The sequence below is a fragment of the Epinephelus moara genome, chromosome 12 (assembly GCF_006386435.1).
Source record: "Epinephelus moara isolate mb chromosome 12, YSFRI_EMoa_1.0, whole genome shotgun sequence".
NCBI lineage: Eukaryota > Metazoa > Chordata > Actinopteri > Perciformes > Serranidae > Epinephelus > Epinephelus moara.
Window position 1 is genome coordinate 21,389,028 of NC_065517.1, and position 23,670 is coordinate 21,412,697.

Here is a 23,670-nt window from a genome sequence, read left to right on the forward strand (position 1 = left end):
CTTGTGGCCATCCATCATCTCTCTAATCAGAAGAGAGATAAGAGATAGTCAAGCTTTACAACACTGAGGCATTGCTGTTACGTAAAAAAGGACATTTTCCCAGCTGTGTTGTCATGATGACAATACAAAGATAATCAGTAAGCATATCATCCTCATGCATAGTGAGATTCAAAAGACAAGGTCATCTCTGCTGTTTCCAAATAATTAAGTGATGTATATACAAATGTTTAATTAAATTATGGGACAAGAAAAAAAGCACAAAAGTTTCAATAGTGAGTTATGGTGTCACCCACTTTTAACCCAGTTCTGAGTGAGTGGGAAATTATTTTCTGTCATTGAACTCATAAAGTCTTAAAGATAAAAAAGAGATAGTTGCAACTATTTGTGTAAATAACTGAGATAATCTTTTCCCCCATTGCCTCAGTGAAGCTTTGCTTTCTCACACCACGTATCTGTTGTTATAGTCGGCCTTCAAAGTGCCGTAATTCCTGAGCTTATATTACAGTGGCGAGGTCGAGTCATCATGCCAAGGACTTACGGTATATATTAGGCGTTAAAGAATCAAACCCTCATAAAACAACTTGTCAGGTTTTTTTTACACTTTTTGATCAGATGGTAAAACTCTCTGGTATGTGGATTTTGTCACCTTTGGATAGAGCCAAGCTAGCAATTTCCCCTCTTTCCAGTCTTTATGGTAAGCTAAACTAACTGGCTCCAGCTACATACTTTCTGTACAGATGTGAGAGTGAAAGTGTGCAATGTGTGTGAAACCTAGGAATGAAACAGTTACCGGTTTCATGATAAACTTTCTCTACAGTCAGTATTTGCAAATTTGCAGGAAAGCCCAATCAGTCTTTTTTCAGCATTGGCAGTATAAAGACAAAATCGGGGAGTGCGGCAAAATGCTGCCTTCCCACTTTTGTTCATACAGAATGCGCCTTTTTCGGGGCAATGGGGGGTGTGAGCAAGTAACAAAACATGTAGCTCAACGTGTGACGTAAACAGTGACCTAGGAGGGAAGCCGCAGCTAGTCAATCCTTCGGCGATTCTCTTGTAAGTCAGCCCGTTCCTCACAGTCCCCGTCATCTGATGGTTAATGGCCTCTTCATTTGCAAGGGCAAGGAGGGCGCACATTTACTTGTCTCCCAAGTTACTCATCTTTACAGTGTCTGTCAGGTTTGCGTTTCCCTCTTGCTACTAGCTGCTCACTAATTCCTGCTATCAGCTGTTTCCTGTATATCCACCACCAGTGGGTCGCATGTGCAGCATCATCAACAGCTCCTCCCACAAGACATCAACAGCCCCTCCCGTGGCAGAAGGCCGCCTTGGTCTTTTTAAACTAAAAGGGTTCCGCCAATATGACTACCCTACAAGGCGGAAAATTGGGCACCTCGGACCAACTCGCCAATCCGGCTCTGTGTGTCTAAACGCTCGCAGCTTGCTGGCAAGACGGCCCAACATTCGCGGAAGATCTGGCAGTGTAAAAAGGGCTACAGTTTCAAGTACACTGAGTAATTGAAAAAAATTTGAGGTTTGCCTTCCGGCTCAGCTCCCTCTTCACCAGATGGTCCAACGCAGTGGCCGCACCAAACCGCTGATCCATCTCACGCTCCATTCTACCCTCACTCGTGAACAAGTCCCCAAAATACTTGAACTCCCTTGCTTGAGGCAGTAGCCCCAACCTTGAGGGGGCAATCCACTGGTTTCCACTGGTTTCCGGCAGAGAACCATGGCCTCAGATTTGGAGGTGCTGACACTCATCCCGACTGCTTCAAACTTGGCTACAAACCGCCCCAGTGCCTGCTGGAGGTCATGGTCTGGAAAAGCCAATAGAACCACATCATCTGCAAACAGCAGAGATGCAATTCTGAGGCTCTCAAACAGGACCCCCCCCCCCCCCCCCCCCCCCCCCCCCCCCCCCCCCCCCCCCCGCCGNCCCCTCGAGATCCTGTCCATGAATATCACAAACATGATCAGTGACATGGGACAACCCTGGCGGAGGCCAACGCCCACCGAGAACATATTTGACTGTGTATGCAGACACAGCTCTCACTTTGGACATATAGGGACCTGTTTGCTCGTTGCAGCAAGCCCAGTACCCCGTAGTCCCACAGTACACCCCACAAGACCCCCAGAGGGATGCGGTCGTAAGCCTTCTCCATGTCCACAAAACACATGTAGAGTGGATGGGCAAACTTCCACGACCCCTCAAGCAGCTTCGCAAGGGTAAAGAGCTGGTCCACTATTCAATGGCCAGGATGGAATCCGCATTACTCCTCCTGAATCCAAGGTTCGACAGTCGGTCGGAGCTTTCTTTTAAGCACCCTGGAGTAAACTTTACCCGGGAGGCTGAGCAGTGTGATACCCAGAAAGTTGGAGCACACCTTCCTTTTTTGAAAATGGAACCACCACCCCAGTCTGCCACTCCACAGGTACTGCACCTGACACTGAAAAGGTGTGTCAGCCAAGATAGCCCCAAAGCATCCAGAGCCTTCAGCATCTCAGGGCAAATCTCATCCACACCTGGCGCCTTGCTGCTGGGGAGCATTTTGACTACCTCAGCAACCTCTTCCAGGGATATGGGCGACAGTGATAATAACATTTTGGTCACCATAATCGGGATATGAAATTTTCATACCATGTCATGTTTTGTCACACTGATGATGGCTCTTTAGCTGAAACATGTCATTTATTGCAGATGAAAATTAGCCTGTATGGCCTTTCTATAGTCCAGAAATAGAATCCCATTAACACCCTGGAGTTCACTCTCACTCATTATTAGAATAAAAGTTTCATTATCAGTATCATTGTAAAACCTTATGGCCTCGTCCTTTGGACAAGTAGGCCAGTCCCTCCCCCCTCTGCATATTTATGATCCTCATTATCAGTTATTCTGACCAGGTATAACTGATAATGACATTGGAAGACGGCTGACCGCCAGAGAGAGCAGAGAGAGGAGAAGGCTGCAGAAAAGATCCGTGAGGACAGAATCATTAAAGATCAGAGAGATGAAGCTTCTACAGCTATTTCTGCTCACAGTCCTGGGGCTCACATGGACGACAGGTTTCCACTGTTTTCCTAATTTAATGCTGATGTCTTGTTAATGCTGCAGTTTTTAAAAATCTGACAGGAGAAACTGATAATCACTGTTTGAAACTGCTATAGAGGATCTGAACATTATAAATCATGTATCGTAAAGGACAATTTTTGGGGAATGAAGCTGGATTTGATGGTTCTGAATTTCACTACATTTTTTGAAATGACGAGGAAAGAGTAGCTGTAAAAAATGACAAGTGACCTTTTAATGACATTTAATTCACTGATGTAGCATATCAATATCTCAGTGTAATATTTTTATGTGCCTCTTAAGAGGAGTGGGTTTGAACACTTTTGAGCTGAGCACAATTGAATGTAGAATCACTACCACGAGCATAACGTGGAGACGCACTTTGATGTGTTTGAAGGTCAAGTTGTAGGAACAAAAGTTACCCAGTGTGCTCAGCAGCCACATTTAAATACTCTGCACGACTGTTCAGTTGTTAAAAATGATATTCGATCCACTATATTGCATGTGTGTTCCTAATTGTTTACTCTTCCTGATTTCAGTAACTGGGCTGCCCTGCACTCAGCTGTTCCCCTCTCAGTCGCCCCCTTCAAATGGTAAGTCAGATTATCAGACCCTGACTTCTGTTAAAGGCTTTGGTCCAGTTGATTTTCCCAACTGTTACAATGGATGGAATTACATCTACATGTTATATAAAAAATGAAAAATAAAGCCTTCATTATTGGTTTTGAGGGGTAATTTTCAGTGGGAGTGTTCCAGTATATCAGTATTATTCTGTAACAGTAAATACATCAGTGGTGGAATGTAACTGTAATACGTCATTCAAGTACAAATCTGAGTAACTTGTCCTGTACTTTAGTATTTCCATTTCTGAAGAAAAATCAGAAATACTTTGTTGAACCCAGCAAGGAAACTGTTATGCTGTTAAAGCCGCTCTGATGTATAGCATTGAGAGTTGTAAGAAAGTAGAAATAAGAAGCATGTAAAAATATTTTTTAAAGTACATTATGCTACAAAGTTAAAACTAGTTTGCAAAAATATTTAAAAAAAATTTTTTTTTAATTTTGTATAATGCTAAGTGTTTAAAAATACAAATGCAGGCCTTTTACTTGTAATGGAGTATTTCTATAGTGTAGCATTGTTACTTTTACTAAAGTAAAGGATCTGAATACGTCTTCCACCACTGATGCATTTATACACTAACTAAATATCGCAAACAAATTATCAGCCCTTTTTTTATATACACCCTCATAACTCTAGTGCAAAATATTTCATTTCTGATTTGCAACATATATTTCTCTGTCTCAGTGCTGAGATTCAATTCATATGATTATTTTTTCTCTAGTTAACAGCATTACGCCCTCAGATGTAGCCGTGCTTTCCTCCATTGGACTTCACGCACACAGGTGAGCACAAGTTACAGTTTAGTTTCAACCATGAGGTGATGTTTGCACCATGAGGTCTAAAAGTCAGCAGCATAAAGACATGATCGTACTGTGGTTATTTCTTTTTGTACAGCACTGAGTTGTCCACGGTGGTATCAAGACTCAGAGGTAAGACAGTTTTATTTTGTTGCCGAATGTTCCTTAAATAATTGTTCAACTCCTTTAAGTTAATCACTGCACTCTTATTTGTTTCTGCTGCTTTCACACAGCCTTGTTGGGAAAGGTCCAGTAACTGCTGCTAAATCAAAATTGAACTTTTATTAACTATTATTGGCTAACAGTTTGAATAAACAGCGTAATTCATCTGAAGAGGTTGATATGATCTTCTATTACACTACTGTGCGGTATCTTTACTACACTGATATCTACACCGAACGCGATAATTTGAAACAATGAACCCCAATACACTCGCCACACACCAGGCCTGTGTCTGTTATCTTTGCTAAAGAGATTAATGAAATAAAAAGTTCTGTACTTCATGCAGATAAAAGAGTGACTGACAATAAAGCTCACAGTTGTTGACCAAAGTGTGATTTAACTTTTCCTCTGAATAAAATGTCAGTCCAGGATTTGCAACCATTTTGAAACACTGCAATGTTTTAATCTGATTTATTAGAATGAAGATTTTTAATTTATTTTATTGTCATTACTTTTTACATTACTGGGCATGAATAAAACAATTTGTGTGAGTGAATTAGGTGTCAAGTCAATGTAAAGACGGGATTAGACACAAAATTCATGTGGTGCTATGTATGTGATGTGAATTAAGCGAAACGCACAAATTAAGCGGCACGAAAGAAGCGAGAGAGATTTCATGTGTGTATGACGCGAGTCAACGCAAAATATTCTAGCTTTCAAACTCACACGAGTAATGTGACACAAAAATTTGAGTCATGTTTGGTGTGAACATTAGATTACCAGAGTTGTTCTATTGTTGCTATGATAAACCAGAGATACTCAACTTACTTTGCCTGGGGGCCACTTTTGCTAGATGACAGGAGGCCAGGGGCCAGAGCAGCAGGTCAGATGTATGCAGGGGCGTTTCTGTTACTTAAGAACATTCGGGGCTTAGCCCAGACCTCTGTCGGGAGGCCCGGGACATCTTCCTCTGGCACTTTTTCTTTATCAACAAGCAATTCCCAATGTGAATCAGTTTATTTTCATTTTAAATTAGAAAATGGTTGAAGGGGACCATCTGGCACTATATCGCAGGCCAGATTTGGCCCACGGGCCATAAGTTGAGTATCACTGTAATAGAGGTAAAAAAAAAAAAAAATCCTCAAAATGATTAATCAAATATTATAACTATTACAGATACATTTTCTGTCATTTGACTACCTGATTAATGGTTTCACCTACAATCCATGTTGGAAAACAAGCTCTGAGTTTTGGTCCTAAACTTGTGTTAACGTCTCTCCATCAGAGCTGCTGACCCTGTTCAACCCTGCGCTCATCAGGCCTCTCTCAGATGAAACAAACCTGTATGCTCCTCAGTTTGTTCAACACAGGTACAGACAGCACTTTACAACACATGAGAAGTATTGTACCAACGACTCTATCTGCTTTCAATGATTTATTGTTTTCTCGTTGGTTTGTAGCTCACTGGTGGAGCAGGCAAAGGAACTGTCCCTCCACCTTCAAAACAATCAGGTGGGTCCTCCAGTGTCTGCACTCCCATCTTAAAGGATAATTATAAGGGTCAGAAATATTAAAAGAGTACCATAGCAGCTTTACAGTGGTTGATGTTATTCTTTACTCCTACAGGTCATTGACGTGGAGAGAGACTGGAAGCTGGTCCTTCTTTTTGTTCAGGTGGATCAGCTCTGTGCCTGTGAGCAGCAGCAGGTAATGTTACTAAACTATTGTTACAGGCCAACTTTGATACTTTTCAACCTGGACCCTAATTTCTCATGTGACTGATGGAGACAACAATTTTTGAATCTGGTTCAGTACTAAGTGAGAGACTGTGCAGAGGCAGCAAAATATTTGATGAAAGAAATGCTTCCTCATAGCTGCTATTTTGTCTCCTATTACCTGATAATAAACTGATAATAGTAAGAAAAAATATGACTGACGAGATTAATGAAAAGATTACTGAGGCGTCTGACTGTGTTTGTGTGCAGGTTGAGTCTGTTATCAAAGGCGTGGTTGAAGAGGTAAATGATGCTCTGCAGCTGCTGCACTCTCAGGTATGTTTCCGATTATATACAGTATCTTTTATTAAGTCGCTTTTACTGCCAACATTAGTATATTTGACTTTTTGTTTCTCATCACTGTGTTGCAGCTGAAGCGGACCATCGTCAGTGTTGCACTGTGGGACGAAGAGAGCGACAGTTTCCACCACAAGTGAGCTCATATTTACAATGACACCTTTAATTCTCTCTGAATTGTAATATACATATTAATTAACAATTGATTCTGTTGTACTGACAGGATGTGTCGATGCATGGACACAAACAGTGACGGAGAGGCCAGACTTCAGAGAGCCATGCTGAGTCATGCTCTGCAGGTTTGTCCATCGTTCATATCAGATTATCTAACAGCTTAATTCAGACCATTTGATGGTTTAACTGCTGTGAAATTTTCTTCTCAACTCCTTTTCACTGACCAGGAGTCTTTGGATAAACTCATGGTAGAGAGACGCTGGTACAGTGACAGAGATGACTTCACCGTCATCGTGCAGGACACTCCTATGATCACAGACCTTTCATCTGCCTCTGTGAGTTCACTTGCACCATTTTGTTTTAACTTCTTTTTATTTTCAACAAGTTCAATTCAGTCTTATCGTGCAGTCAGTATGTTCACAGATACAGCTCATGGATAAATGTCTTGCAAAGAGTCTGTGGGGTTGAGCATCTTTTCAATGTCCATCTTTGGTCCACACCATTCCAAAAAGTATACTGTAAATTAATATTGATGGTTTCTAAATAAAAGGACAAAAAGTCCGGTAAATCATGTCATTTAAAAAGTTATGAAATAACAGGTGCCCATTTAGTTAGAAATATGTCTGTTTTTAATGGCAGTCTAACAGTTATATTTTCTATATAGAGGACAGGTTTCCCTCTTTTTTTATGAGCTACTATTTATTGTTATTATTGATTTATGTTACAACCTAGAAAAACTACGGGAAAGGAAAACAACATAACACTGTGGCAATCAGGCTGTTAACACCATTTATTGTTTAAAAGCTCAGTAAATTGATACAAAAAAAACACAATTTAGAAAAATGCAACTGCATCGAAGCAATAAATATTACAAAATTAACTTCCTATTAACTTACGACAACTACCATGTTGACTAATCAAAACTAAAATTAAAACAAGACCCACAAACATCACCTGTTCAAACAAAACAAAAAGACGGTTACCAGCTCAGTACCTTTTGTACGAACAACTCCTACTTGTCATGGAGCTCACCGTGTCATATAAGGAAAATAATCTGAGAATCTCGTCCAGCTTTTTCTACATCATGACTTTTTGTAACAAAAGTAACAGTTTGTGACAGTAACAGATACAGAGTCCTGGTTATCTTACTGAAGATGTACTTTCTGTGTCTAACGTTCAGTATGATGTTGTGTATGTTCTTTTTTGAACAGAGTGGGAAGCCTCTGTCTGAGTCACAAGCGTCACAGCAAACTGATAAACTGATGGTGCAGATGTGGACGAACCTGGTGAGGCCTAAAGCAGTTTAATCGTCTGCTCTCCCTTTCTCATACAGACAAACATACACACAGTGATGGAAGAAGTATTCAGATCCTTTAATTAAGTAAAACTGCTAAGAGCACATTGTGAAAATACTTATTATTAAAAGTCCGGCATTCAAACCTTACAACAAATTATACTTTAAGCATAAAAAGTAAAAGTACTCGGCAGTAAAATGTTCCTCATCAGTTTTTTATTATTGAACATAATATTTTTGGATTAATGTTACTTTATTAATTGTATGTTACATTATACTGCTGTAGGTGTTTAAAGGGAAACTTGAGTATTTTTCAACCTGGAACCTACTTTCACATGTTCCTGTGTCTGAGTGACTAACAGACACAAAAATTTTTGAAATTGGTCAAGTATTAAAAGAGACACACCAGTGAAACAGGGTGCAGTGTGATCCCTATATGGGCCATTGTGCATCGTCAATTTACATTAGTTCTGGTTTTTGCCACTGACAGGTCAGATTGTTATCGTAAGTGTCTGACGACAGACAGAAAGGACCCTTCAGAGAAATTAAGTGGTTTTCCTTACCTTTCACTGGTTTGTTTGTTATTGTGCTTAGCTAAGTCTTGCTCAAGGAGAAGTCTCGTTCTGAGATCTCGCAAAAGGTGACTTGTTGCAGGAAAAACAACGGTAAAAATGTTCGTGAGAGTTGGAGAGAGGAGTAGCAGGAAGAGTTGATTTTGACAAAATGGGAAAAGTGCTCAAAGTTTCAAATGAGACTTCTTGAACAAGACTTACACACACATACAAACAGACCAGGGGTCTCATTTATAAACATTGTGTTGGCACAATATGATGCCCAAAAGAGGCGTACACCACTTCCCAAGCAAAAGTTGTGATCAGTTGTGAAGAAAGTTGATGGGAGAAACTTTGACCCAGGCTCACGAACATTTTGGAGATATTGTTGAATATTCTTGGTGCACACCATTTTTGGCTTTTGTCCATATGATAATTTTTAGTGTAGATCCTACGTATTGTTTTATAAATGAGACCCCAGAGCCATAAAAGTTGAGGAAAAATGTTTCATTTCTCTGTAGGGTCCTTTCCGTAATGTTGAAAGACACTTATAAAAATCTGAGCCTGTCAGTGGCAAAAATAAGCTTGTTTAATGGACATATATTGATAGTGTGAACATGCCATGTGTGGTAACATTGCAGCCTGTATCACTGCTGCGGCTGCAGCATCTGTCTGAATACTGGACCAGTTTTAAAAATTGTTGTCACTTAGACACAAAAACATGTGAAAATAGGGTCCAGGTTGAAGATACCAAAGTTTCCCTTCAAGGCTGTGCTAACTTTAACTCCTTTATACACTGTTGGGTAGTTAAATCTACAGCAGTGCATCATATTCTATGAGATCATCATGTGTTTGTAGCGTCACTTTTTGATTGTTTGTTTAACTTAAGATGAAGGAGAATTTTCTCAACCCATAAAGGAACGCTTCATCCCTTAGTTTGTCACAAACATTCAAAATCAATACATCTTGAGATCCATGGTTTCAGTGGATAGGAAGGGTCTGAAGAATTGTAATCTTGAAGTAACTAAAGCTGTCAGAAAAATGTAGTGAAGTGAAAGTACAATATCTGCTTCTGAGTTGTGGTAGAGTAGAAGTATAAAGCTGAATTAAAAAGTACCTTAAATTTGTACTCAAGTACAGCATGTGAGTAAATGTACTTAGTTACATTCCACCACTGCTCTCACACACGCACAGACATACAGAGTCATTGTTCCCTCTGTCACAAACATGTCTACTATGACTTTTCTGTCTCTCAGCTGCAGCCCACAAGCGACCAACATGACACAGAAGACAATGGAAACATCATCACACTGCCGTGTCCAACTGAGGTGAGTAACTGTGCTGCAAGCTCACACACATGCAGCTAAATCAGCATTTTAAAAATGCAGCATCAGAGTCACTGTACTGGAAAATAGGTTTCATATTCTACTCTTCTCCTATCTCAAACCACCTCTTTTCCTCCTCCTCCTCCTCCTCCTCCTCCTCTCTCCGGCTATCTTCCTCCCTCCCCAAAGGACCGACCATTCCTGAGGACGGAGGGAAACTCTCCTTTAAATCACCACAGTGATGCCTCTCCTCTCCTTCAACCAGTGAGTATCATGCGGCACTGAGCCCAAATGGAGGTTGTGGCAGCGCTGTACGCCTCCTGTGTAGTTCTGACAGTGGATTTGCTGTGTGTGTCGGGTCAGTTTACAGGCACAGAGATACCCTGCGAGGACGTCAGCCCCTCACCCTCCACACCCACCTCAGGTAAGATGGTTCACACTTACATGGCAGGGTGTAATGTCAAACATGCTTTTATGGGGACTTAACAGATTAAACAGTCAGGGCAGATTTATTCAGGGTTCCCACGGTCATGGAAAACCTGGAAGAGTTATGGAATTTCATCTAATCTGTAGATCGTCTGTAGATAACCCTCCACATCCACTTTCAAAGCTTATAATGCGTATGCCTACATTCTTATATTGCTGCATTGGTTTTGGACAAGCACCCAGAAATAGTTTATAGTGATAATATAATTAGTTTCTTCATGCTTGAAAGTCAAAAAGTTCCTGATTAATTTTAATACAGTAATTAACATTGAGAGTAAATTATCCTATACAGTTCTGTTTGTTTCATACATTGTGAATGGTCTTAAAAAGTCATGGAAATGTTTTGAAATCTTTTCAATGGAAATATTTGGGAACCGTGTTTATTAATAATGTGTTCTCATGAGCCATTTGTCATGGACAGACTTTTTATGTTGCAAAACCAGCATATTGAAGTTGACTGATGAGAAATTGTCTTTATTTTTGACTTCAAATATCAATGTACATGACACATGAACACATGAAAATACAAAACAAAGGTGTTACATGACATACAAACAGTGTATCTGATTTTTTACAGACTCCAGCTCATCATGTTTTGTCACTAGTCTATATATTTATCACTTTATTTGGTATTTTATTTATCACTTTCAGTCTTGTTTACAATAACTTTTATGTCATCTGTTATTACCTGATGGCAAAGCTTCTGATAATGTAATATTTAATTGTTTATAACAGCTTAATCATTCAGAATACTTAAGCAATCCTGGGAGGGAAACTGGAAGATGTTACAGTTGCTCTTATACTGTATATAGACATGGAGAAATTATAAGAAAATAGAAATAGAAAAAAAATCCAAGAATAAGATGGCATTAGTTGCAGTTAGTCTTGTTGCCAAATCATTATGATCACATGTATTATAATTATTATATTACTGTTTATTTTCTCTGAGTGTCCTGTGCTGTCTGATTCATTATGTTAACAGCCTTTACTGTTCTAACTGGTCTTCTTTATTTCCTCAGTCCATGAACTCAGACCTGCAGACATCAAAGTGGTGGCTGCTGTGGGAGACTCTCTGACAGTGAGTCATTTTATCAGTCATTTAAGTAGATAGGAAGGTTATAACAAAACATAAGCCATATAATCTAAAGCATCAAATAGAATTAGATATATATAAAATAAAAGCTGAGAATGGATCCTAGCAATAGGACCATAATAATTAACCCTGAAATATAATAAATATGCAGTGTACAATGAACAGTGTAACACTGGACACTAGGGACCCAGATTAATGATCAGTAATGTTACATCCTGTGCAGTAACATGAAGGATTGTTCTTGGACAATGAATAACTATATGTTAGATATAATTGCTCCCAAGAGGTAAAGGTCAGTTATAAAATAATTTAGAGTTAGATAAATATATAGCTGTATATATAGATAAAAAGTGTCAGACATCAGTAGATAGTGTTGCAAGATTACAACAGATGGATCTGTGATATAAAGATGATCTGCATGAACACTGAGTGACCTGATATTAATTTGTGAACCCGACCAGATGCTGCTTCAAATTGTTAGATTTATTAAGATGCATTTGATTAATTGAAAAGATCATTTGTGTATTAATCAATAATGAAAATAGTGAGACTTTATGACATAACAGTTGGCATGAGTGTGTGAACAGTCCAGAGATATCAAGGCCCTGGTGGAAATTTATTACGTAATTATATTAGAGAATTGGAAAGATGAGTAAACAACAGCGGAGTCCAAAATACACATTAAGTTTTTTATTTTAGTTCAGATTTCTGCTCTGGAAATGTATGAAAATTACCACACATTTACTTAGATAGTGAATAATTTGCATATTTAAACATAAAAATTTCAGAAAACTTGTGATACAAAAAATAAGTATTGTAATCTTAGTATTAACTGGGGACGTTTCATGGTGATATTTATCAGTTAAAAGTTTTACCCTATTTACCTGTAGTGTTTCCCTTAAAACACTGTCCTGTTGTATCTGTCAGGCAGGGAACGGTATCGCATCCAACCCGAGCAACGTCCTGGACGTCCTGAGACAGTACAGAGGTTTATCCTGGAGGTGAGTCAAGACTTCATCATAACTATCTGACAACATTGCAATATCATGCTTATGTTATATGTCTTTTAGTGTTGACATTAAATGTTGCTATGTCTGTTAATTTAGTTGAAAAGTAATTTACAAGTTATAAATTTAACTATGTATTATGTTTGTTTGTTTTGCAGTATTGGTGGAGATGAAAACATCACGACTGTCACCACGCTGCCCAGTGAGTCTTCTTAATGACCTCCATCTGGTTAAAAAACAACAACATGTTAACGTCATTTTTTGTTGCTCAGGGATGAGCCACTGTTAACACTGACATCTTTTCTTTATATTATTATTTTCTTTGTTATAACAGACATATTAAAACATTTTAATCAACACCTGGTGGGCTACTCTGAAGGAATGGGCAAGCAGAACACTCCTCAGGCTTTTCTTAACCAGGCTGTCGCTGGAGCGAAGAGCAAGTGAGTTCAGTCAGAGGCCTTTTCAGCAGCATCAGCAGTTTTTTTTTAAATCAAAGAATACCAGTTTATGTTGTAATAATTAAGCTGATTTAAACTCAGACAGAGTGTCAAAGGTGTTAGCAGTCTGACACAAACCTATTTGATGTATAATTTAATTTATAAACATATCTCTCTTGCAGTAATAAACACAGCTTAGGAAAATGATTTTATGATTAAAAACACACATTAAAACCTAATAGAAGTATACAAATAATTTAGTGTGAAACTTCATTCTTTTTTTATTCCAATGGATCAAAATTTCCGACTGTTTCCATTGCATTATTTCTGCAAATTTACAGTATTTATATAAACATTTGCTGTAACCTAAAGAAGAAAAGTGATATAATAAAAACTGTCTTCTAGAAAACGTAAGTGTGTGTGTGTATATATATATATATATATATATACATATATATATATATATACATACATATACATATACATATATATATATATATGTATGTATATTTAAAAAGAGGGAAAATGTCTTAAACTAAGGTCATTCATGAACTTGGAAACAGTAGTTTGAATATATAAGACTGGCCTTAAAGGGACAGTTCACCCCAAAGTCAAATATACATATTTTCCCTCTTACCTGTAGTGCTGTTTATCAGTCTAGATTTTTGATGTGAGTTGCCGAGTGTTGGAGATATCAGTCGTAGAGATGTCTGCCTTCTCTCGACCAGTGGAACTACATGGCACTCAGCTTATGGTGCTCAAAGCACCAAAAAACTACGTTTGAAAAACTCAACATCAATGTCTCTTTCCAGAAATCATGACATGGGTACTCAAGTTGATTTACAGCACTTGTTGTGAATAGTTTCATGTAGGAACTATTTTCTCTCTCCCAAACAACACCCACTAACCACATCAACTGACAAAATGAATTGTGCGTCTACTGCTAGCTCACCTAGCACCACTGAGCTAGCTAACATTACAGCTCAGTCGAGGAGGACACCATTAATGTTTACACCCCGCGTTGTCACATGGGTGCTGGTGAAAAAAACTTTTTTACTGAACTTTTTTTTTCACTGGTGTTCAGGTTGTGCGGTGAAGCTGAGGTGCATGTTCCCCTGAATTTTCTTTTCAATGGTCTAATCTGATACTTTAGGACCCTGATTTTAACCCTGGCAAAGGCACAATTTTATGCATGAAAAGTATGAAATAAAACAGCTTAGCTTAAAACGCATAATACTAGTGATGAAGGCGACGGCCTTTAGTTTTTTCCTCTGAGATCAAGTAGATGCACACTTCCTTCTGCACAGTGAAACAGTTAGTGGGTGGAGTTTCGTAATTCCATTATATTCAAGAGATGGCAGGAATCGCTGCAGTTGTCAAGACTGAAATCTGTGATGAAACAGCTCCTTGAGAATTATTTACTATAAAAAGCCAGAATCTGAAAGGAAGTAGAATTCGGATAAGGGGGCGATCACACAGAGATGAAACGCTAGAAGCGCGACGCCAGTAAAACAGTTGTTTTCCTATGATACAGCGCGTCTGACCGGCGTTCAAGCGTCTTTTCAAATGGGCGTTTTTCCAGCGTCTTTTTAGACGCACGTTTTTGTAGACACTTCTTTTTAGACGCGTGTTTCTAGATGCGCGTAGACGCTGAAAAGTTAAAATATTTTCAACCTTTTGGAGCGTCAGGCGCCAGTAGCTAGCGCGCATTGAATAAGCGCCTCCAGCGTTTCAAGCGTCTTTGAAGCGTCCACGTCTCTAGCGTCTCATTTCTGTGTGATCCCCCCCCCTTAGAGTGTCTTAAAATAAATGTTCTTTTAAATATCAGAATATTTTACATTTGATTTTGTCTGTGTTTTAAGGGACATACCATCACAGGTGCGAACCCTGGTAGCAAGGATGAAGAATGACTCTGTAAGTTTATCCATTGATATTTAATCTTTGCTATTTTTGAATTTGCCATCATAAAAAAAACTCTCCCTCTTAACACTATTAAATACTACAAAGCTCTCTTACATTTTCTTGTACAGAGAATCAATTTTAAGTCAGACTGGAAGATGATCACCCTTTTTATTGGTGGAAATGACATCTGCGACCACTGCTATAACTCTGTAAGTACTGATATGGAGTGATACTTCATAAATCATTTCTTGGAGGCACCAAAAAGACACAACCTAAAAATATCTCTCTTTCATTTACAGCTGTTTTACTCTAAAGAGAATTATATTCGTAATATTCGTGACGGCCTGGATTATCTGCACAAAGCGGTAAACTATAACAGGTCCAGCTGCATTTTCCGATATATGTTGGTCTGGTTGAATGTCTGTGAGCATTGACTGAGCTCGTCTCTGCCAGGTGCCTCGTGCTCTGGTGAACTTAATAGAGCCTCTCCATATCACCCCACTAAGAGAAATGCACTTCAACGCTTCACTTAAATGCCCGACATGGCTGGTAAAGTGAGTGTCTGCCTTTTCAAGTTCTCACTGGCATTTTAAAAATCTAATAAATCATGAACAGTTATGTAACATCTTCTTATTCCTCCCTTGCCAGGATTCTGTGTCCTTGTGTTATCTTGCCAAAGCCCAACTCTAAAGCTCTGCAAAAGGTGGAGGAGATCAATAGGAGCTATCAGGTAGGAAGACACCACCACCAAAAAAACACACTGTGACGGTTTAACAGTCCAGTCCATCTTCAGTCACTGATACCTTCTCTTTCTTTCTTTAAGAGTTTACTGCATGAGCTTGTGGAGTCAAGCCGGTACGACACTCGCCCAGACTTCACTGTGGTCACCCAGCCTTTCTTCAGAGATATTAACTTCCCCAGACTGCCGGTTAGTAACACAGCTCTGACTTTCACGTGTGAACCACACAGACTGTATGGGAGTTCATCAGTCACTTAGTCCAATATATAACCACAGGTTTTGCACCAGAATCCAGATTAAGAACGTAAGGAATTGTTTGACATTTTGGGAAATACACTTATTTGCTTTCTTGGAGGAAGTGAAATGAGAAGATTGACACTATTCTAATGTTAATACAGTAAATTTCAAGCCACAGCCGGTCATCACTTAGCTTAGCTTAGCACAAAGACTGAAAGCGGGAGGTGGCGAGCCTAGCTCTGTCTTGAGATCAAGGAGTTATCTCTCAGTCTGAAAAGTGAAGCAAACATCTAAGTACCTTGAACCTGCATTCCTTCTAATGGCCAGCAGGAGGCGACTCCATTGGTTGTAAAAAGTAGTCCGATTTTATAGAAGCCTGTGGAAAAATCACTGTACTTCTCGTCTTAATCTATTGCCTCAGTAAACATTTTCCTAATGAGTTCATTGTCTCAATCACAAGTTTCAAGTCTTCTTCAATACAGCATCATGTTCATTTTGTAAATTATGGAGTTTGGAGTTTAGAGTGAAATAGATGGTAAAGCAGGTTATGCTTTAGGGCATGGCTATCCTGTGATTGCAAGTGTGCTACCACAGAGGTATACCTGGGTTCTCAGTCAGATGTTTTGTAGTAGTTGCCACATGGTCATACTGTCTTCCTTTTCTCTCTTTTAATTTTTTTTCTATAATGTACTATTTTGTAGTCTGCACCATATTGAATAGGCCAAACTCCTACCGAGTACAGTCCAATATTTACCTGCTCTGACTGATCAATAAAATTGTCAGTAGTCCTTAACATTAATTCATTTATCATCCCTTTCCCACAGGATGGCCGTCCTGATCGCTCCTTCTTCAGTGCTGACTGCTTCCATCTCAGCCAGAAGGCCCAGACGCTGATGGCTCGCTCCATCTGGAACAACATGGTAAGAATCTAACTAACAAGAAGATTTTTGGACAGCAAAGTCAATGATAGTGATTACTAAAAGAAAAAATCTAAGACACCCTTAACAAGAGTTAGGTATAGGTATTGTGAAAAAGAACAGGTCTTGTATAAAGAAAAACTTGATGCGCAAAAAGATTAATGTTCATGTCATATTGGAGTAATTGCAATCAGGGGTTTCTAACTTGTAAGTAGCATTAAGGTCGACTTCCAAGTCATTGCGACTGGGAATTCAGAAGTGCCTGAATATCAAACAAACATGGATACTTCACATAAGCCAAAAGCCGTTGTTTGATGTTATTAAAACCAAATTGAATGGATGTGGTCTTACTGTATCAATGCACAATTGATTAGTCCTCACACGACTGTGGCTCAGAGGTAGAGTGGGTCGTCCACCAATCGAAAGATCAGCAGTTCGATCCCAGGCTCCTCCAGGCTGCATGTCGAAGTATCCTTGAGCAAGATACTGAACCCCAAATTGCTCCCGATGGCTGTTCCATCGGTGTGTGAGTGTGTTAAAACTGAGTAGCAGGTGGTAGCCTCGGCCACCGGTGTATGAATGTGTGACTCGTAGTGTAAAAAGCGCTTTGAGTGGTCACTAGATGACTAGAAAGGCGCTATACAAATGCAGGTCCATTTACCATTACGACTCTGTTATCATACAATTGATGATGTGAAGAAATGAAGTATCAATTATAAAAGATTAAGCATAAGTCCCAATAAGAAGTACAACACAGTAATATCTAGCAGTACTAAAAGTAACAGTAAAGAGTGAAATATAGAATAGCTGCATACTCAGTAAATTAACGCTTACCGCTAGCTACAATATTAACAATATGACAGCTTCAGGGAGCTAGTATAATCAAGGAAAATTGTTAAAGTGTGATTTGCAGCGCCCGTCCCATTGACTCCAATAGAATTGACGCCAAAGTCTGGCTCCTCGAACACTGTAACTGACATCATGACCGTTCTTTCTTTTATATTTTTCTCGAGTATAATGGCTAGCTGGGTTATCAAGTAATCACAAAACAGCTGTAATCAAGGGGGCACTTGGGGTGCAGATAAAAGACAGCTGGGATAAACAGCCTTTTCACAGATATTACAAAATGGTGGACGTAACCATGTCAGTTAAACTGCCACAAAACTCTGCCAGTAGTGGTTGCCAGTAGCAACAGAAAGTTCAACTGAAACCAGCTGCTGGTGACAGAGTAGAAGCACAACACTACAATGTTAGAATACAAACATGCTAAGTGTTTTTGATATGATCATCATGATAAATGTTAAAGTATATTTTATATTAAAAGTACTGATTCTTGTTTCCTCAGCTGGAACCTCTGGGCAATAAGACTACTGTGCAGGACTTTAATGCAAACCCTGACCTGAAATGTCCGACCAAGGTGGGAAATTCTGTTTAAACAGACTCAGTGCTATAAATGCTTGTGACTGTGTTGTTGTTAACCCAGTGGTGGTTCAATCATGTGAGGAAAATGCAATAAATTAATTTCCAAAGCTTCTGTTATTAAAAGTATATACTGTGTTTTAGTGAACATCAATTTGCTATATTTCGAGGCCACCATATAATGTAAGGTCTTTTCTTTGTCTACAGACGTCCCCTTACATCCGGACCTTTAACAACAGCAACTACATATATGCTGGTCCCTCTCCAACGCCTGAACCTATCAAAGTAAGCATTTAATTTCTATGTAAGAGGCTGATAAGTGACTTTTTGTACATATTAAATATAGAATTGTTGATCTAAAGCTGAAATGACAAACCTGAATGAAGCTAAACTATCACAGAAACTCAAATAGTGTTGAGTAATTAATAGCACATAAATCATCTGCTTATTTATAATGTATTAATCATTTTCAAGTCATCTAACAAGCAAAAAATGTCATTCTCCAGTTCCAGTTTTTAAATCTGAAGATTTGCGCTTTCTTTTCTGTTTTATATCATTATACGTTTGTAGAGCTTTGGATTGGGGATTTATGGTTACACAAAATACTTATGGGGACTTATTATGGGCATTCTTCTCTATTTTGTGACTTTCTATATACTAATGATTATAGTAAAGAAAAACGACAGTCAGTTGCAGCATTAAACTCTGAATATACCATCAAAAAGACCCAATAAGATGATATCACAGCACTAAACACACAATTTGAATAACATCTTGGGAATTAAAGAGCAAAAACATCAAGGCAGTGAGCCCCAAAGAGGGAAACAAAATAATCATACACATAAAATAAATTATTCTTTATGTACATACTCTTTCCTTAAGTCATTTTACACGTTGACATTTCCTTTTGATGTTTTTTTGTCCCCACCAGAATTGGGGAAGTGACTTCTCCTGTGTGGACGTTGCTCCGTCTGACACCATGCCAACTTCAGGTGAGACATCTTTGCGTTATCAGCGTGACATCTGATGTCCTCTTTTATCTGATACCTGAAACAAAGACACACGTAGCACACAGCTATGCACATCACCAACAACGCTGAGAGAGAAAGGGCTGAAATGACATGCACCCAACGTCATCTGGATTGTCTCAGTGTCCGACGAACAAAAACTCATGGCATCAAAAATAATATAACAGATGCTTTAATCACATGCAACTGTAATCCTTAAAAGTTATATATTTAAGTGGAAAATATCAAGGCCTTGAAGGTTTTTCTAAAATAAACATCAATAGACATGTTCCATTGAAATTCAATATAATTCAATTAAATTTTATTTATAAAGCCCAATATCACAAATCACAATTTGCCTCAGAGGGCTTTACAGCATACGACATCCCTCTATCCTTGGACCCTCACAGCGGATAAGGAAAAACTCCTCCAAAAAAAAACAAAATTTGATGTTTAAGAAGGTGGGACACCCTGTATACACATAGCTGTTTTAAACCAAGGGAAAAAGACAAAAGAAAAGTTCTCCAGTTGCTGTATATAGGAGCTGGTTAAGTGCTTATTATTACATTGTTTTGGGATGATGTTTATTGTTTGTCTTGATGTCAGCAGGATGAATCTCTTCTGTGTCTTTTATGTGTAGTTCATAAGCTGAGACCAGCAGACATCAAGGTGGTGGCGGCACTGGGAGACTCCTCAACGGTTAGTGTCATAACACAATGATAACCAGTTTGTAAGTAGAAGGAGGGAGACATAATGTACAAATGGAATAGTAAAAGACAAAGAGTACATGACAGGTTATTGGTGTGTACATGATATGATATGTGTATATGTGTGTTGACTGGAAACATTTAACCAACTGTGAACCTGTTGATATCAGCTATTTAGTGAACTATGAACTCTCTAATCAATTTGTTATCAGCCTTATAGCTCACACCGGTGATGATCATCCCTTTTATGTTGCGGTGTTAAGTCTTTAATGTAAGACTTATCTTTGTCAGTGTCTCACTGTCGTCTTCAGGACGTAATTTTCACTTTCACAGTGTTTTCTGCTTCCTCATATGTGTCTCTGTGTTCACAGGCAGGCACTGGCGCCAAGGCAAAGAACCTGCTCAGCCTCCAAACAGAGTATAAAGGAGTATCATGGAGGTATGGGATGTTACTGAGGTTTATAGTATATTACTGTAAGCAGCACATTTAATAAACCGAGCTAATGTTTGTGGGGTTTTTCTTGCAGCATTGGAGGGGATAGCACTCTGGATAAGGTCACAACACTACCAAGTGAGTTTATACCACTAGTTTCTGTGAGTCACTGTATCTGGAATAACAATCTCTCAGCTGTGATGCTTCAGTGCATTTTTAACCTTAATGTGGCGCAGTTTCAGAATGACGGGCTTTATGCATGAACCACTCACACAAACAGATTTGTTCTTAAGTGGCGCACACAAGTGATTTATTCACCAATGTCCTCATGTATAGAATTTTCTTTGAGGAGTGTTTGGGGTCTTCAGAGGTTCAGTTTACACCTGGTATTAACATGCATCTTGGATAATTGGATCACAAGTGGACAGCTTTAATTAAAGGAAATGGCCACTTTAGAATGAAAATACAGACAGTACTTAGTGACCCTCATGCCGACAAGAAGTCCAGAAATGATGCTATAAAAGTGGAGTAAATTACGTCTTTTCAAGTCAATTTTGCATGCCGCGGCTTCAGGGCACTTGGATTACGATGGAAGAGACGTTCTGACGTTTTTCAAATGCATTAGCGGAGTTTTATTACATTTTGAAAATGTGGGTTCCATGCATTTCAAGTGTAGCTGTTATTCTGGCTAGCTGTTATCCTCTGATACCCCGAACGAGTTTTGTGGATTAAAAAACTACACTGGACTTCTTGTCGGCGTGAGGGTCAGTAAGTACTGTCTGTATTTTCATTCTATAGTGGCCCTTTTTTTTTAAAGGTGTGAATGCACTCTGTACGTCCTCGATGCGTATTAAGTTCCAATTCCTTGGACTACATTTTAAGGTGGTCTGGGCCGCCTGTGGCTACATTCTGTCAGCAGAGGTACGTTCATGTAACCTGGGCCATACTGAAGGACCGTCCACTCAGCTGACATTGCTTATCCAACTCCCCACCAGATAAGCAAAGTCTCTGTTGCTGCCGTTACACAGGTTAGAGGCAACACCTCCAACGGTCAGTCCAATCAGTCCAATATCTGCTAACAGCTGTCAAAGTGTCAACAGCTTGACTTTGTCGTTAAACCTGTTAATAACTGTTAGGTAACGTTAGCGGTGTGATGCTAACAGTTAGGCCTCTGATTGTATGTGTGAGGGGGGACTCTCACCAACTGTCTTCTCACACTTCTACAGCAGCAGACTCCTAGTGACAGGTGCTTAAGTGTGTGTATAGCATGACAAACGGCAAATGGAAATGTTGTATGAGGTTCTTTGCACCTAGAGCAAAGAAATCAGATCTGATCAGACGAGATGCACGCAAAGATGCATTCTAATACCAGGTGTAAACAGACAGACCTGAAGCTGTCCACTTGTGATCCACTTTTGACACCAGGTGGCTCTAATACAAGTTTGTTTTTGTTTTTTTTATAAAGACACATTTTTGGGGGGGCTTTTGTCCTTTATTTGATAGGACAGATATAGCGTAAAAGGGGCAGAGAGAGAGTGGATGACATGCAGCAAAGGGCCGTGGAATAGAATCAAACCCACATTGGGCATGTGGGTTACATGGGGCACCTGCTCTACCAGGTGAGCTAGTGGGCGCCCCTCTAATACAACTTCTAACACTTATGAATTTGTTGATTTTGGCTGCTAATTGATGAGTGGAACATGCAGCCTTATGAGGCAATATGGGGGCACTGATTTGCCAGGGTTCCACCACACAAATGTGCACCGGCTCATGTTCAGGTAGCAGTCATTAAGTTAAAACAAGCTTGCGCAGTTAAGAAGGTTTGGGGAGTCCGTCTACGAAGAGTCCGATAAGACGAGAATTCAAAAATTTTCTTGGATGAGGCTCAATGTTTGCTGTTTCTTAGTCATGCATACCTTCTTACCCAGCTGCTGGAGTGATGGGAACCAGCAGTGCACTAACTCTCAGCTGGTACTCAAACCTTTTTCCTCTTTATCTCCTCAGACATCTTGAAGAGGTTTAACCCCACCTTAAAGGGCTTCTCCAGGGGCCAGGGCTCCAGACAAAAGGCCTTCAACATGGCTGTACCTGGAGCTAAGACCTCGTATGTGCATATTCTTCTACTTCCTCTACGTGGGTAAAACTTTTGAACATCCCATTGTCATCTCTCTAACACCTGTTTGCTGTATTTGTTCTGGCACAGCGAGATCCCAGCACAGGTCCGAACTCTCATCAAGGCCATGAGAGAACACAAGGTAAGACTTCCCCAAAAATAAATAACTTATCAAATGGCTCTGATAGCTTCTGCCTCCTTATGCTCATGTTCTGCACGTGTTACACAGGAGGTGAATTTTGAAAAGGACTGGAAACTCGTGACAGTATTCGTTGGAGTAAATGATCTGTGCCATTACTGCTTAGACCAAGTAAGTGTTCCATAAAATTCATGTGTTGTTCTTAACTTACCACACACTTCTGCATGTTGAGAACTAGATTAAAAACCATGTTTTACGTATCTCTGCAGAACAATCTGTCACCCAAGAACTACAGTCACAATCTAATGCTCAGTTTGGACATGTTGCACAGAGAGGTGAGATATTAAACATTGTAAGCTATTGTCATCTGTTGTCCTCGTGAACACAAGTGTGTCATGCTTTCTTCTTCTTCTCTCTGTATCTTTAGGTACCAAGGCTGCTGGTTAACGTTGTGACGATCTTGCAGATAGATCCACTGAGATCGATTAAGAGGAACACGCTTGGCTGTTCCCTCCTGCAGAGGTTTGTTTTGCCAGTTTTTCTCTTTGTTTCATCATCAAACAGCAGACAGACAGAATTAGCAACTAGCAGGTGAATATAGTGGAGCATTTAGCAGCTAAAGAGACAGATATTTATATCAAAAGACTTGGTGGAGACCAAAACAGAGCTAAAAGGAGAGTGAATATTGGGTTTACATTTGTCAGGTGGACAGAAACATGACGAATGAAGCAATATTACATCAATTGGCCAAAGGGGGGTGCTATAGCAACCGATTGAAATGGCAAACTTTGAATGGGCATATCTCATGCCCCGTATGTCGTAGAGANAAGGGGGGCGCTATAGCAACCGATTGAAATGGCAAACTTTGAATGGGCATATCTCATGCCCCGTTTGTCGTAGAGACATGAAACTTTGCACATAGATGCCTCTCCTCATGAGGAACAAATCTGCCTCAAGAAACTTTGCAC

At 39.5% G+C, this 23,670-nt stretch overlaps 1 protein-coding gene across 1 annotated transcript in view; it reads left to right on the top strand.

Moving 5' to 3' along the window:
- The first annotated feature begins 1,729 nt into the window (after positions 1-1,729).
- Positions 1,730-23,670, top strand: part of LOC126399197 (phospholipase B1, membrane-associated-like) — a 25,481-nt gene continuing 3,540 nt past the window's right edge. The window contains exons 1-36 of the mRNA XM_050059039.1: positions 1,730-1,747; positions 2,088-2,226; positions 3,607-3,660; positions 5,933-6,017; positions 6,108-6,159; positions 6,274-6,354; positions 6,633-6,698; positions 6,794-6,855; positions 6,943-7,018; positions 7,121-7,228; positions 8,105-8,179; positions 9,995-10,066; positions 10,253-10,327; positions 10,427-10,487; positions 11,569-11,627; positions 12,570-12,643; positions 12,808-12,851; positions 12,984-13,092; positions 14,952-15,003; positions 15,120-15,200; positions 15,291-15,356; positions 15,445-15,545; positions 15,640-15,721; positions 15,815-15,919; positions 16,792-16,887; positions 18,230-18,301; positions 18,511-18,588; positions 19,235-19,295; positions 19,951-20,009; positions 20,389-20,456; positions 20,545-20,588; positions 22,455-22,554; positions 22,654-22,705; positions 22,793-22,873; positions 22,972-23,037; positions 23,130-23,224. Coding sequence (XP_049914996.1) covers positions 1,730-1,747; positions 2,088-2,226; positions 3,607-3,660; positions 5,933-6,017; positions 6,108-6,159; positions 6,274-6,354; positions 6,633-6,698; positions 6,794-6,855; positions 6,943-7,018; positions 7,121-7,228; positions 8,105-8,179; positions 9,995-10,066; positions 10,253-10,327; positions 10,427-10,487; positions 11,569-11,627; positions 12,570-12,643; positions 12,808-12,851; positions 12,984-13,092; positions 14,952-15,003; positions 15,120-15,200; positions 15,291-15,356; positions 15,445-15,545; positions 15,640-15,721; positions 15,815-15,919; positions 16,792-16,887; positions 18,230-18,301; positions 18,511-18,588; positions 19,235-19,295; positions 19,951-20,009; positions 20,389-20,456; positions 20,545-20,588; positions 22,455-22,554; positions 22,654-22,705; positions 22,793-22,873; positions 22,972-23,037; positions 23,130-23,224 — 2,669 coding nt within the window. The remainder of the gene's footprint in view (positions 1,748-2,087; positions 2,227-3,606; positions 3,661-5,932; positions 6,018-6,107; positions 6,160-6,273; positions 6,355-6,632; positions 6,699-6,793; positions 6,856-6,942; positions 7,019-7,120; positions 7,229-8,104; positions 8,180-9,994; positions 10,067-10,252; positions 10,328-10,426; positions 10,488-11,568; positions 11,628-12,569; positions 12,644-12,807; positions 12,852-12,983; positions 13,093-14,951; positions 15,004-15,119; positions 15,201-15,290; positions 15,357-15,444; positions 15,546-15,639; positions 15,722-15,814; positions 15,920-16,791; positions 16,888-18,229; positions 18,302-18,510; positions 18,589-19,234; positions 19,296-19,950; positions 20,010-20,388; positions 20,457-20,544; positions 20,589-22,454; positions 22,555-22,653; positions 22,706-22,792; positions 22,874-22,971; positions 23,038-23,129; positions 23,225-23,670) is intronic.